We start from the raw sequence: 15242 nt of genomic DNA on the forward strand, positions 1-15242 counted from the left end.
TCAGGGGTCTTTGTGGTTCTGACTTCGCTCGGAGATCTGGTAGTCTGTTCAGTTACTGGACCACGTGTTGTACCAATCGGAACCGTTGTGGTGGTTTCTGAAGTCATTGATGGAACTGTCGTTTCCAAAGATACTGGAGGAATTGGTGGAACAGTAGTTTCCAATGATACTGAACTGGGAGTAGATGCCTCAAATGGCAGAATAGTTGGAACTTCTCTGGTAGATTCAGTCGTTTGTTGTGGGTAAGGTCGAGTAGTTGTGTCTGAAGGTAATGTTGTGGGTGTCTCCGTTGATCCGGCAGGAAGTGTGAATTCTTCAGGGGTCTTTGTGGTTCTGACTTCGCTCGGAGATGTGGCAGTCTGTTCTGTTACAGGACCACGTGTTGTACCAATCGGAACATTTGAGGTGGTTTCTGAAGCGATTGATGAAACTGTCGTTTCCAAAGATACTGGAGGGATTGGTGGAACAGTAGTTTCCAAAGATACAGAACTGGAAGTAGATGCCTCAAAAGGCCGGATGGTTGGAACTTCTCTGGTAGATTCAGTCGTTTGTTGTGGGTAAGGTCGAGTAGTTTGTCTGAAGGGGATGGTGTGGGTGTCTCCGTTGACCCTGCAGGAAGTGTGGATTCTTCAGGGGTCTTTGTGGTTCTGACTTCGCTCGGAGATCTGGTAGTCTGTTCTGTTACTGGACCACGTGTTGTACCAATCGGAACCGTTGTGGTGGTTTCTGAAGTCATTGATGGAACTGTCGTTTCCAAAGATACTGGAGGGATTGGTGGAACAGTAGTTTCCAAAGATACTGAACTGGGAGTAGATGCCTCAAACGGCCGGATGGTTGGAACTTCTCTGGTAGATTCAGTCGTTTGTTGTGGGTAAGGTCGAGTAGTTCTGTCTGAAGGTAATGTTGTGGGTGTCTCCGTTGATCCTGCAGGAAGTGTGGATTCTTCAGGGGTCTTTGTGGTTCTGACTTCGCTCGGAGATCTGGTAGTCTGTTCTGTTACTGGACCACGTGTTGTACCAATCGGAACCGTTGTGGTGGTTTCTGAAGCGATTGATGGAACTGTCGTTTCCAAAGATACTGGAGGGATTGGTGGAACAGTAGTTTCCAAAGATACTGAACTGGAAGTAGATGCCTCAAAAGGCCGGATGGTTGAAACTTCTCTGGTAGATTCCGTCGTTTGTTGTGGGTAAGGTCGAGTAGTTGTGTCTAAAGGTAATGTTGTGGGTGTCTCCGTTGATCCGGCAGGAAGTGTGGATTCTTCAGGGGTCTTTGTGGTTCTGACTTCGCTCGGAGATCTGGTAGTCTGTTCTGTTACTGGACCACGTGTTGTACCAATCGGAACATTTGAGGTGGTTTCTGAAGCGATTGATGGAACTGTCGTTTCCAAAGATACTGGAGGGATTGGTGGAACAGTAGTTTCCAAAGATACTGAACTGGGAGTAGATGCCTCAAACGGCCGAATAGTTGGAACTTCTCTGGTAGATTCAGTCGTTTGTTGTGGGTAAGGTCGAGTAGTTGTGTCTGAAGGTAATGTTGTGGGTGTCTCCGTTGATCCGGCAGGAAGTGTGGATTCTTCAGGGGTCTTTGTGGTTCTGACTTCGCTCGGAGATCTGGTAGTCTGTTCTGTTACTGGACCACGTGTTGTACCAATCGGAACCGTTGTGGTGGTTTCTGAAGCGATTGATGAAACTGTCGTTTCTAAAGATACTGGAGGGATTGGTGGAACAGTAGTTTCCAAAGATACTGAACTGGAAGTAGATGCCTCAAACGGCCGGATGGTTGGAACTTCTCTGGTAGATTCAGTCGTTTGTTGTGGGTAAGGTCGAGTAGTTTGTCTGAAGGTAATGTTGTGGGTGTCTCCGTTGATCCTGCAGGAAGTGTGGATTCTTCAGGGTCTTTGTGGTTCTGACTTCGCTCGGAGATCTGGTAGTCTGTTCTGTTACTGGACCACGTGTTGTACCAATCGGAACCGTTGTGGTGGTTTCTGAAGTCATTGATGGAACTGTCGTTTCCAAAGATACTGGAGGGATTGGTGGAACAGTAGTTTCCAAAGATACTGAACTGGGAGTAGATGCCTCAAACGGCCGGATGGTTGGAACTTCTCTGGTAGATTCAGTCGTTTGTTGTGGGTAAGGTCGAGTAGTTCTGTCTGAAGGTAATGTTGTGGGTGTCTCCGTTGATCCTGCAGGAAGTGTGGATTCTTCAGGGGTCTTTGTGGTTCTGACTTCGCTCGGAGATCTGGTAGTCTGTTCAGTTACTGGACCACGTGTTGTACCAATCGGAACCGTTGTGGTGGTTTCTGAAGTCTTTGATGGAACTGTCGTTTCCAAAGATACTGGAGGGATTGGTGGAACAGTAGTTTCCAAAGATACTGAACTGGGAGTAGATGCCTCAAACGGCCGGATGGTTGTAACTTCTCTGGTAGATGCAGTCGTTTGTTGTGGGTAAGGTCGAGTAGTTGGTTCTGAAGGTAATGTTGTGGGTGTCTCCGTTGATCCTGCAGGAAGTGTGGATTCTTCAGGGGTCTTTGTGGTTCTGACTTCGCTCGGAGATCTGGTAGTCTGTTCTGTTACTGGACCACGTGTTGTACCAATCGGAACCGTTGTGGTGGTTTCTGAAGCGATTGATGGAACTGTCGTTTCCAAAGATACTGGAGGGATTGGTGGAACAGTAGTTTCCAAAGATACTGAACTGGGAGTAGATGCCTCAAACGGCCGGATGGTTGGAACTTCTCTGGTAGATTCAGTCGTTTGTTGTGGGTAAGGTCGAGTAGTTCTGTCTGAAGGTAATGTTGTGGGTGTCTCCGTTGATCCTGCAGGAAGTGTGGATTCTTCAGGGGTCTTTGTGGTTCTGACTTCGCTCGGAGATCTGGTAGTCTGTTCTGTTACTGGACCACGTGTTGTACCAATCGGAACCGTTGTGGTGGTTTCTGAAGCGATTGATGGAACTGTCGTTTCCAAAGATACTGGAGGGATTGGTGGAACAGTAGTTTCCAAAGATACTGAACTGGGAGTAGATGCCTCAAACGGCCGGATGGTTGGAACTTCTCTGGTAGATTCAGTCGTTTGTTGTGGGTAAGGTCGAGTAGTTGTGTCTGAAGGTAATGTTGTGGGTGTCTCCGTTGATCCTGCAGGAAGTGTGGATTCTTCAGGAGTCTTTGTGGTTCTGACTTCGCTCGGAGATCTGGTAGTCTGTTCTGTTACTGGACCACGTGTTGTACCAATCGGAACCGTTGTGGTGGTTTCTGAAGTCATTGATGGAACTGTCGTTTCCAAAGATACTGGAGGGATTGGTGGAACAGTAGTTTCCAAAGATACTGAACTGGGAGTAGATGCCTCATATGGCCGGAGGGTTGGAACTTCTCTGGTAGATTCAGTCGTTTGTTGTGGGTAAGGTCGAGTAGTTGTGTCTGAAGGTAATGTTGTGGGTGTCTCCGTTGATCCTGCAGGAAGTGTGGATTCTTCAGGGGTCTTTGTGGTTTTAACTTCGTTCGGAAATCTGGTAGTCTGTTCTGTTACTGGACCACGTGTTGTACCAATCGGAACCGTTGTGGTGGTTTCTGAAGTCTTTGATGGAACTGTCGTTTCCAAAGGTACTGGAGGGATTGGTGGAACAGTAGTTTCCAAAGATACTGAACTGGAAGTAGATGCCTCAAATGGCCGGATGGTTGGAACTTCTCTGGTAGATTCAGTCGTTTGTTGTGGGTAAGGTCGAGTAGTTCTGTCTGAAGGTAATGTTGTGGGTGTCTCCGTTGATCCTGCAGGAAGTGTGGATTCTTCAGGGGTCTTTGTGGTTCTGACTTCGCTCGGAGATCTGGTAGTCTGTTCTGTTACTGGACCACGTGTTGTACCAATCGGAACCGTTGTGGTGGTTTCTGAAGTCATTGATGGAACTGTCGTTTCCAAAGATACTGGAGGGATTGGTGGAACAGTAGTTTCCAAAGATACTGAACTGGAAGTAGATGCCTCATATGGCCGGAGGGTTGGAACTTCTCTGGTAGATTCAGTCGTTTGTTGTGAGTAAGGTCGAGTAGTTGGTTCTGAAGGTAATGTTGTGGGTGTCTCCGTTGATCCTGCAGGAAGTGTGGATTCTTCAGGAGTCTTTGTGGTTCTGACTTCGCTCGGAGATCTGGTAGTCTGTTCTGTTACTGGACCACGTGTTGTACCAATCGGAACCGTTGTGGTGGTTTCTGAAGTCATTGATGGAACTGTCGTTTCCAAAGATACTGGAGGGATTGGTGGAACAGTAGTTTTCAAAGATACTGGACTGGGAGTAGATGCCTCAAATGGCCGGATGGTTGGAACTTCTCTGGTAGATTCAGTCGTTTGTTGTGGGTAAGGTCGAGTAGTTCTGTCTGAAGGTAATGTTGTGGGTGTCTCCGTTGATCCTGCAGGAAGTGTGGATTCTTCAGGAGTCTTTGTGGTTCTGACTTCGCTCGGAGATCTGGTAGTCTGTTCTGTTACTGGACCACGTGTTGTACCAATCGGTACCGTTGTGGTGGTTTCTGAAGCTTGATGGAACTGTCGTTTCCAAAGATACTGGAGGTGGTAGTTTCCAAAGATACTGGAGGATTGGTGGAACAGTAGTTTCCAAAGATACTGAACTGGAGTAGATGCCTCAATGGCCGGAGGTTGGAACTTCTCTGGTAGATTCAGTCGTTTGTTGTGGGTAAGTTCGAGTAGTTCTGTCTGAAGGTAATGTTGTGGGTGTCTCCGTTGATCCTGCAGGCAGTGTGGATTCTTCAGGGGTCTTTGTGGTTCTGACTTCGCTCGGAGATATGGTAGTCTGTTCAGTTACTGGACCACGTGTTGTACCAATCGGAACCGTTGTGGTGGTTTCTGAAGTCTTTGATGGAACTGTCGTTTCCAAAGATACTGGAGGGATTGGTGGAACAGTAGTTTCCAAAGATACTGAACTGGAAGTAGATGCCTCAATGGCCGGAGGTTGGAACTTCTCTGGTAGATTCAGTCGTTTGTTGTGGGTAAGGTCGAGTAGTTCTGTCTGAAGGTAATGTAGTGGGTGTCTCCGTTGATCCTGCAGGAAGTGTGGATTCTTCAGGGTCTTTGTGGTTCTGACTTCGCTCGGAATCTGTAGTCTGTTCTGTTACTGGACCACGTGTTGTACCAATCGGAACCGTTGTGGTGGTTTCTGAAGTCATTGATGGAACTGTCGTTTCCAAAGATACTGGAGGGATTGGTGGAACAGTAGTTTCCAAAGATACTGGACTGGGAGTAGATGCCTCAAAGGCCGGATGGTTGGAACTTTGGTAGATTCAGTCGTTTGTTGTGGGTAAGGTCGAGTAGTTCTGTCTGAAGGTAATGTTGTGGGTGTCTCCGTTGATCCTGCAGGAAGTGTGGATTCTTCAGGGTCTTTGTGGTTCTGACTTCGCTCGGAGATCTGGTAGTCTGTTCTGTTACTGGACCACGTGTTGTACCAATCGGAACCGTTGTGGTGGTTTCTGAAGTCATTGATGGAACTGTCGTTTCCAAAGATACTGGAGGGATTGGGGAGGGATTGGTGGAACAGTAGTTTCCAAAGATACTGAACTGGAAGTAGATGCCTCATATGGCCGGAGGGTTGGAACTTCTCTGGTAGATTCAGTCGTTTGTTGTGGGTAAGGTCGAGTAGTTCTGTCTGAAGGTAATGTTGTGGGTGTCTCCGTTGACCCTGCAGGAAGTGTGGATTCTTCAGGGGTCTTTGTGGTTCTGACTTCGCTCGGAGATCTGGTAGTCTGTTCAGTTACTGGACCACGTGTTGTACCAATCGGAACCGTTGTGGTGGTTTCTGAAGTCATTGATGGAACTGTCGTTTCCAAAGATACTGGAGGGATTGGTGGAACAGTAGTTTCCAAAGATACTGGACTGGGAGTAGATGCCTCAAAGGGCCGGATGGTTGGAACTTTGGTAGATTCAGTCGTTTGTTGTGGGTAAGGTCGAGTAGTTCTGTCTGAAGGTAATGTTGTGGGTGTCTCCGTTGACCCTGCAGGAAGTGTGGATTCTTCAGGAGTCTTTGTGGTTCTGACTTCGCTCGGAGATCTTGTAGTCTGTTCTGTTACTGGACCACGTGTTGTACCAATCGGAACCGTTGTGGTGGTTTCTGAAGTGATTGATGGAACTGTCGTTTCCAAAGATACTGGAGGGATTGGTGGAACAGTAGTTTCCAAAGATACTGAACTGGGAGTAGATGCCTCATATGGCCGGAGGGTTGGAACTTCACTGGTAGATTCAGTCGTTTGTTGTGGGTAAGGTCGAGTAGTTGAGTCTGAAGGTAAAGTTGTGGGCGACTCAGAATTGTCAGATGGAGTAGTTCTAGCTGTTGACCCTGCGGGAAGTGTGGATTCTTCAGGGGTCTTTGTGGTTCTGACTTCGCTCGGAGATCTGGTAGTCTGTTCTGTTACTGGACCACGTGTTGTACCAATCGGAACCGTTGTGGTGGTTTCTGAAGTCATTGATGGAACTGTCGTTTCCAAAGATACTGGAGGGATTGGTGGAACAGTAGTTTCCAAAGATACTGAACTGGGAGTAGATGCCTCATATGGCCGGAGGGTTGGAACTTCTCTGGTAGATTCAGGCGTTTGTTGTGAGTAAGGTCGAGTAGTTGTGTCTGAAGGTATGGGAGTGTCTGTTGATCCTGCAGGAAGTGTGGATTCTTCAAGGGTCAATGTGGTTCTGACTTCGGTACCAGGTGTCGTAGTCTCTGATACTGGGTTAGTAGAAAGTAGCTTAGTCGTCTTATAAGACTCGGTTGTACTTGTGTATGAAACTGTTGTTTCGTTTTCGGCTTCTATATCGGTAAACCGGGTTCTCATTTCAGTTTGATTTGCCAATTGCATTACAGTGTATTTTACGTTAATAAAGTCCGTTGTCGTTTCAATTGTTTGAGTTGTAGTCTCTAGTGTTATATCTGTCGAAGTGCAGTTCGAATCTGTGTTGTTCGTTAAGGTGGATGGACACGTACATATCGTAACCCTATGAGCTGATACAACACACTTTACCGCGCCTGCACAGGAAGTGAGGCAGGGGTCGATACATTTACCCGACGATCCACATTGGTGCGCTTCACTGCAATCTTCGTTTGAGGTACAGTTGCCACCTGGCTTAGCTGCTTCAAAATTTCACGGTTTTGGGATTTTTTTTTTTACATAATTTTGGGATATACGAGTGGAGTATTTTGTACATATTTCAAAATAAAAGTGTAAGATTTAAAAAATAAAAAAATACGTTAAAATATTTACAAATATATACCAAAAATAGGATAGAAAGTGTAAAGCTACAACAATAAGGAAGGTGCACTATATATACAGAAGGGTGTACCTAGGGATATACTTTTGGAGGTGTGGATCTAACTCTCTTGCGTACGACTGCAACTGTAAACAAATATCGGAAGCTTCATAAACTATTTTACGGTTAATCAATTTCAAATTAGAAACGAACGCCCTTACTATTAGTTAGCTACATTTTGGTGTTGGATTGGTATTAATTAGTATTAAATCTTTTTACCGTTTTTTTAGGTTCATAGGTTAAAATTTCATAGTACAAATATTCAAGAGGCATTTGATTAATAAATTGATTATTATAACTGTGAGCATGAGCGTGTGTGAATGTTCAGAAGAGTTTTCTTGTAATTGTGTCTTCATGTTATTGGTATTTTTGTGGCTTCAAACGATCATTCAGATCAATGTTTGCACAACTCTTTTTATTTAAGTGCTTTCGCCCAGTCTCTGTGCTTGTAGCGTAAAGCATCTGATCATAAGGTTAAAGTCGCTGGACTTGAATTTGGCTTGTAACTAAGCTTTGGGAAGAAAAGTTGACCATATCAATAGGCGAAAGCTTGATACGGCTACAGGCTGTTAATTTCTCAGACCTATGTACACTTCCACAAACATTGCAAGGAAACAGATTGACAAGGCCCAAAGGACTAATCAGGAGTACGCGGCTTTGGTCAATACATTTCGTCGGGCAAATTGGTTTGTGTGCTTTATCGCTGTTATATTTTTTGGTAAGGGGACAGACAATAAGACAGAGCTAGCAAAAGGTGAGAGCGTGTGTGAGAAAGAGCAGGAAACAGAGATATTCGAGACGGAAACATAAGACACTTTCACTCGACAGAGAGCTGAGTGACAGAGAGTACTTTTGGTGCTTTACCTTTTTGACATCCATTCTTGGCATCGGCTATAAATCCAGCTGGGCAGAATTTACATATCGGCTTGTGATCCTCGACAATGCATGGCGAGTTGGGTGCGCATGTGGCAAACTCGCACGGATCGACGCACTTGAGCTTCCGGCAAGCCTGGCTAGCCGGACAACCGGCGTCGCGCAGGCAAATGGATATGGATGGCTGGCAGTCGCGCATGCAAATGCACACTGGCTTGTGGTTCTGCACCTCGCAGGACTTGTTCTCGGCACAAATTGCGGCTCGGCCCAGGGGCACGATGCAGGGATTGCGGCACTTGCCATCGGCGCAGGCCATGTTCGAGGCGCAGTCATCGTCGCGATAGCACTCCCGCTTGTCGGGGGCGCACGTCAGTTCTCCGAACTCATTCACTATGAAGCCCGACTTGCAGATACAAACGGGCTGGTGACGTCTCGTCTCGCACTTCTTGTTGCTCTCGCAGATGAAGAGCGGATTGTTGCACGGATCTGTGCATTGACCGTACTGGCCGCACTGCAACGTCTCTGGGCACTCGGAGTCACTGGAGCATGGGATCTGCTCTTGGTTTTGGGTCTGTGTCCTCGGCCAGGCACTTCGGATCAGACTTGCACTCGATCTCTGGCCGACCGGTGTGGCAACTGGGGCAGGAGCAGCGCGGTCGATGCAGTACGGTTTTGCAGAGAGCATTCAAACCACACACGCCACGCATTGTACAAGGATCGCTGCAGTGTCCTTGGAGGCATGATTTTTCACTGGGACAATCCGTATCTGAGTAGCATTGTTCGGTGTCTATAACATTATATCCAGGGCAGGGAAGAACGAGAGAGAGATAGACAGGAGTTGTTTGGTTGTTTAAATGTTAATCGTTGGTGGGTGCATTCAACTATTCGGTGGCATAAACGGTACAGTACGCTACTAAATAGATATATCTTTTTGTGGGTATGGAAACACATAGAAACGAAAGTGCGCCATTGAAAACGTCGAGTCATAGTTTGGACTGAGCTTGATGGACAAAGTCTATAGTCAATAGTCTGGCGGAAGATTCAGATTCAGGGCTGGTTGGGATATTGCATTAGACAGTGTAATACACAAAATTTTGGAAACATGGAGTAAAGGTGACTCGGATAAGACTTAAGGCTAAACGTTTCTAAAAACAAAAGGCGAAAACTTAAACGACAAAATATATAAAAAGTATTTTTCAGTTCTTTTGTATTATGGTTGATTTGGGATTGGGCCTTTATTGCTTGAGTGTTGTGTGTTTTTTTTTGGGTGTTTGGGTTGGGTTGTGTGTGTTGCTGTGGGTCGGCTTCTGTGTTCAATTAAGTGTAAGTGGGATTGTTGTGGACTCGATTTTGGGGTTGCGGGTTTTGTGCTTGGGGTTTGTTAAAGTAAATGAAAATTTCAGCGGGGATTTTTAACGAGTTAAAATAAGGGGACGGTGCGATCAGAAATCATAAGGTAACTAAAAGAAAATAAAACTGAGGAAACTAAAAATTTGAAAAGTTTCTCTTAAGTGGCTAACTTTAGTCAATTGGTGCAGTTAGTTTAGGCAGACAACTATAGCGAAGGCTGATTATTATTTGGTTTGTCTTAATCAAATTGTAGAACTGTGAAGGGAACATCTCACAATAACTAGGGTTGTTTGTATCTATAGGCAGGCCAAAACAATGCTTATCAATAAAATTGGCTGCTTTTTAGTTTTTGTCATTGGTAGGTATGAGTTCGACCGAGGTTATCGATCAGCGTACAAGTGAGCGAGTGGGGTAGCAGTAAAATCGGGTGAGCATAGTTACAATTCTTGATGTATTACCATTTTGCGAGCGAGCATAGAGCCTGTCACTTTCCCAATTCGCCCAATTAATTTGATGCTGTACTAAAGGCAGGCTTAGTTGAGCAATGAATTATCTCGGGATTAATGCGAGTTCGAGCTAATATATATTTTGGTTTATTGTTTGTTCAGTTTGAATAATGGCGAAAATTACACGACATCCAACACATGCGCTCTGCCCTCACGAGAGACACGTTATTGGCGATTGGATTTGTGAGTGAGTGATTGATTCAGAGGAGAGATATAGAAAGATCTATTGGAAGAGGAGGATGTGTAGGTACAAGTCTGGCAATAGCAAGTTTAGCTTTGTAGAAGGGTGCTTTAGTAAGAACGTGAAAAATAAGTAGTAGTTGAAAATCGATGGGTAAATACAATTTGGAAAAGTTCGTTACAAATATACGTGTCAAACTAAATTTATTCGGGTTATTTATAATTCACAGCTTTCAAATTTGGTTTATATTTACAGATTGTATTTGGTGAGGTTAGTTTGATTGGCCACCAAGGTGCGACCTATTCGTTTACGAATATATGTACAGGTATGTACAACTTGCTGTATATACAACTTAATCACTAGTCAAACGTACCAAAATATAATTGAAATGTTAGTTAAATTTAGTTACAATTTATATCAATTCGGGTTGTTGTTTATATAGAGTTTTACCAATAGACGATCTATGCAGAGAGTGGTAGATAGGAAGGAACTTTCTTAATACGTATTTTAGAAGGAGCTTTTTACATAATAAACGGTTGGTTTAATTTCGGTTATTCAGTAGACTTGCTTTAAGGATGCATTGAAAAGTAGTAGTAGCTGTTGATGTTGCTTTTGTTTTGGTAATCGTTCTGTACACAGTTGTAATGGATCTTAACTTGATAACTATGTTCCTCAATTGGTTTGAAATTGTTTCAAGCATATGTGAACTATGTGTGAGAATTGTCCCGTCCACAGTTCCCAATCTGAGACTTTGTTCATTTAAGAAATGTGACAAAAGGGTATTAGCAAAAGGAAACGACAGAGCGATAGGAAAATATCATTTCAGGTTCAAGGGGGGTGGACACAGCGGAATCGGAGAAAGGATGGGATTATTTTGGGTCGGGATTTCGTTCTTTTTTTTTGTTTTCAGTATCAAGGATGTGTTGAGGATTGTTGTCTATATGATAAGCGTGGCATTATGTGTTGTTTTCTTTTTTTGTTTTTTTAATATTTGTTTAGTTCTAAATAGTGTGCCTTCTTTGCACGTTTCCTGATTTACCAGTTGTTTCACTACAAATTTTATAGACTACATATCGCTATCGCGGCATTTGTCATTAGACTAAATGTTTATTGGGATGAATTAACTTGTTTACTGTTCTGTGCGTTAATTGTTTCCCAGTTATAATGAATGCCGCATTATTAAGTGCCAATACAGATGGTTATTCAAAGCCAATTGTATGGTAACTAGGAAAGGATTTCTATGAGAACTTAGCTTCATGAAAGCCGAATGATATGAAATGGCAAGCTTGAAGCTTAATGGGAACTAAGGACAATTATTGATATTTTTTTAAGGAATGCACTGATTGTGAATGTAATTTTAGTAAGGTAATTTTAACTTGCTTATGACTAAACTTAATTTTGTTGCGTATTTCTTTAGGTAATGTATGTTTCAAAAATGAATTGTAGGCACAGATTGGGTAACCGCGATAGCGACAGCAACATTTCACGAATCTCCATATGCGTTGATGGTATTGTAAACTAAAGTGCTTAAAAACTAATAAAACTCAAATAAAAATAAAACAAAATTGCAAATAAGAACTGTGCACTGGAATATATTCATCGGCATGTCTGTTGCTTGAAAAGCAACATAGTTGCCTATTAGGAGTTGGTTGTGTAGGTGGTTTTTTGGTTTCTTAGCGTGTTTTTTGTACGTGCGGGGAATGTCGATATTAGACTAATACCTGAAACTTCGCACATGTGTATAAGTTGTTAAGAAAAAACTCAAAATGTATTAGCATTTGTATTTTTAAACACACACTACACTGAATTCAGATTTGTTTTTTTTTTTTTTGGCAAATGTTCTAATCAGCCGCGAAGGCCGATAAATTAGTGGAATTAGCTAATTAGCTGGTTTAAGTTTTTGTGTTTAAACAACTCAAAACTATGTAATTAAACCAAGAATATTATAACAATATAAAGTCAATGTCAATCAGTTACTAACAAACTTCCAGTTATATTGGTAAGGGTAAAAACTTCAACGATATAACGCTTACTCATTACAATAACGATAACTTTTAAAAACGCTGGTTAACATGATTAGCATTAACGGTACGGTATGGTCTAAAACACTCAAAACCTGTACATAAACTGGGGACTTACCCTGTTGGCAAACGTATTCATAGCCCTGGCGTACACAGCCGCCGACTTCGCATCCTAGGGTACGACAATCCTGCTTCGGCGTGGTCAAGTAACCTTTGTTAAAAGGATAATTCTTAATCTAACTGAAATATTCTCGAATATCTAATACACTTACATTGCACATAGGCATCACCATTGGGGAAGTCCTCCGGGCAGTAGCATTCGGCTTGATTGTTTTCCAATACGTGACAGGCGGCATTTAGTCCGCACGGCTGATCCCGACAGGCATTCACTAGAGGTCCGCCGCAAAGGCATCCCTGGTGGGCGTCACCAATGCAGCCATCCATGCAAGCGCATTCATAGCCTCCGGGCACCTCAGTGCACTTGGAGTTTTCACCACAGGGTTTGCTTGAGCATCCTCCTTCCAGGGGTCGGCACTCACTCGCCGGATTGCCGAAAAAGTCCGGTGGACATGAACATTGGGCCTTGCGACCCACAACCCGACACTGAGCATTGGTGCCACAAGCTCCATACTCCAGACAAGGATTGCGGCACTTTCCTTGGTCGCAGCGCTTATTGCTGTCGCAATCGGTGTCCACACGGCACTCGAACTGCACGCACTCCTTACTGGGCTCGCCTTCATATCCATCCGGACAGTAGCAGAGCATCCTGTGCTCGGACACAGTGCAAAGAGCATTCCGTCCGCAAGCCTTCTCGTTCGCACAAGGATCGGAGCACTTTCCATTGACACAGCTCTGGTCGGCGGCACAATCACCCTTCGACTTGCACCCGGCAATGCAAGCGCCTCTCTCGCAAAGCTGACCCACTGTACACTGGCGCTTGGGTCCGCACTTATTCCGGCACTTTCCTCTGGCACACTGTTGTCCACAGGCGCAATCCTCGGTTCTTGAGCATTTGGCGGCACAGTAGGCTCCATTTTCGTCGCATTCACAGCCAGGATGGCAGCGTTCCGGCGGAAGTTGACAGCCAGTCAATCCGTCTCCCATGAAGGCGGCGGGGCACTGGCATTGGACTCCATGGTTGACTACAAGGCAGTCGGCACACTGGCCACATTGGCCGGGTGTGCGACACGGATTCTGGCACTTCTTGTTCACGCAGGCCTCGTCGGTGGCACAACTCAAATCGGTACGACATCCAGTCTGGCACATTCGGTTTTCGCAAATCTGTCCCTGAGCACAGGCCTCATCGGTGTTGCATACGGTTCTACAAGTTCCTCTCATGCAACGCTCATCCGCCAGGCAGTTCTGGTCGTTCCTGCACTTTCCTTGGCAGCTGCCAGCGTAACATAGCTGATTCGATTGGCAATCCTCGTTCCTGCCACAAGCAATGCGAGGCACCTTGCAGGCCACATTGGCATTGCCATCAAGACCCTCTGGACATAAGCACTGTTTCCTATGATCGATCGTTTGACAGTGGGCATTAGTGCCGCAGGCAGTGGGATCTGCACATGGATCCACGCACTGCTGACCCACGCAGGACAAGTCCTGGGGGCAACCCTGATCGGAACGGCATCCAGGTACGCAATTCAGGCCCAGGCAGAGCTCTCCATGACCGCACTCATTGTCGTGGCGGCAGAGGGGTTTGCAAACTCCCTGCTGACAACGCTCGTTGGTCAAGCAGCCGGCATCGTCGGCGCATAGAGGTCGGCATACCGACTCGAAGCAAGCCAATCCATTTCCACAGTCGCGATTCTCGCGGCATTCCAAGGGGGGAGAACGGACGCAGCCCACCTGGGGTGTGGGATTGGGCACCATACTCTCCAGACAACTGCAGCTAGCACGGTGGTTGGACACCGAACAGGCAGCATTGGGACCACAGGGATTCTCCAGACAAGGGTTTACGCACTTATCGTTGCGACAAGACTCTGAGGCACTGCAGTCATCGTCCACATGGCAGCCATACACGCACTTGTTGTGCAGGCAAACGTGACCCAGGAAGCAATCGTTGTCCACCCGACAGGTCACTAGAAAATAAAGATTATGATTAGATTGGGTTGTGCATAGAGTAAAGTGGAATTAGGGAAAGTTGGCAGAATATGAATCGATTTATTGGTGGGCCCGCTCATAATATTCGTTGGTGCATTATGATATATGGCTAGACTACTTACGCATACAGCTGCCCTTCAGGCACTTCTCGTTGGAGGCGCACTCCAGATCGTTGTGGCACTCAGGCAGGCACATGGAGTCGCGGCAGGTATATCCAGGAGCGCACTCGCCATCGCAGGCCACCGGCACACGCACACACTCCTTCGCAGAGTCGCCGGTGAAGCCCTCCGGGCAATGGCACTGTTTCAGATGATTCTGCATCACGCACTCGGCATTCTGGCCACAGGCCTGCGGTTGAAGGCAGGGATTGAAGCATTGGCCACCTTGACACACTTCGAATGCTCCACATTCGGTGTCCAGAACACACGCAGCTGTTTGGATAAAGATCATAAATTAATAACTCGCTTTCAAGGGAATGAGTATTTATCTCGGTTGGCGTTACGGTCTCGATTTGTTCGTGGCGTGTAGTCAAATGTGTAATTTGTTGTATTTTCATTTTAGTTTGCCGTTAGTCTTAGTTATATAATAGCATTTGGTTAAGTTCGTAGGCTTTAAGCCAGTCAAAGGTTGTGTTGTAGTGGTAGTAATGCTATCTAATACAGTCTTTTAGGTAGAAATAGGACATTGCAGTTCCTTATAAAGGAACTTCAGTAAATATAAATTGTAAGGATTTTTTGATATTTAATATCACAAGTTATAAATTAGCAAGTATTGCGCTTATCGAACTATTATGTGTATTCATCAGATCATCAGGATCTGTAAATTATTATTGTTTAAAGGATAAGCTCCTGTTTAGTGCCATAACAGCTCAGGTAAGTACATCAGTGCTAGTTTTTGAGTAAGTAGTAGTACTAAAAGGTTGTTACAA

General features: G+C 45.1%; 1 protein-coding gene across 1 annotated transcript in view; it reads right to left on the reverse strand.

The window, feature by feature from the left end:
- LOC122611518 overlaps positions 1-15242 on the reverse strand; it is a 113116-nt gene that overhangs the window by 60271 nt on the left and 37603 nt on the right. Inside the window, 5 exon segments of the mRNA XM_043784654.1 lie at positions 8145-8716; positions 8718-8940; positions 12330-12422; positions 12484-14292; positions 14437-14745. Of these exon segments, the coding sequence (XP_043640589.1) occupies positions 8145-8716; positions 8718-8940; positions 12330-12422; positions 12484-14292; positions 14437-14745 (3006 nt within the window).

The sequence above is a fragment of the Drosophila teissieri genome, chromosome 2L, assembly GCF_016746235.2.
Source record: "Drosophila teissieri strain GT53w chromosome 2L, Prin_Dtei_1.1, whole genome shotgun sequence".
Taxonomy (NCBI): Eukaryota; Metazoa; Arthropoda; class Insecta; order Diptera; family Drosophilidae; genus Drosophila; species Drosophila teissieri.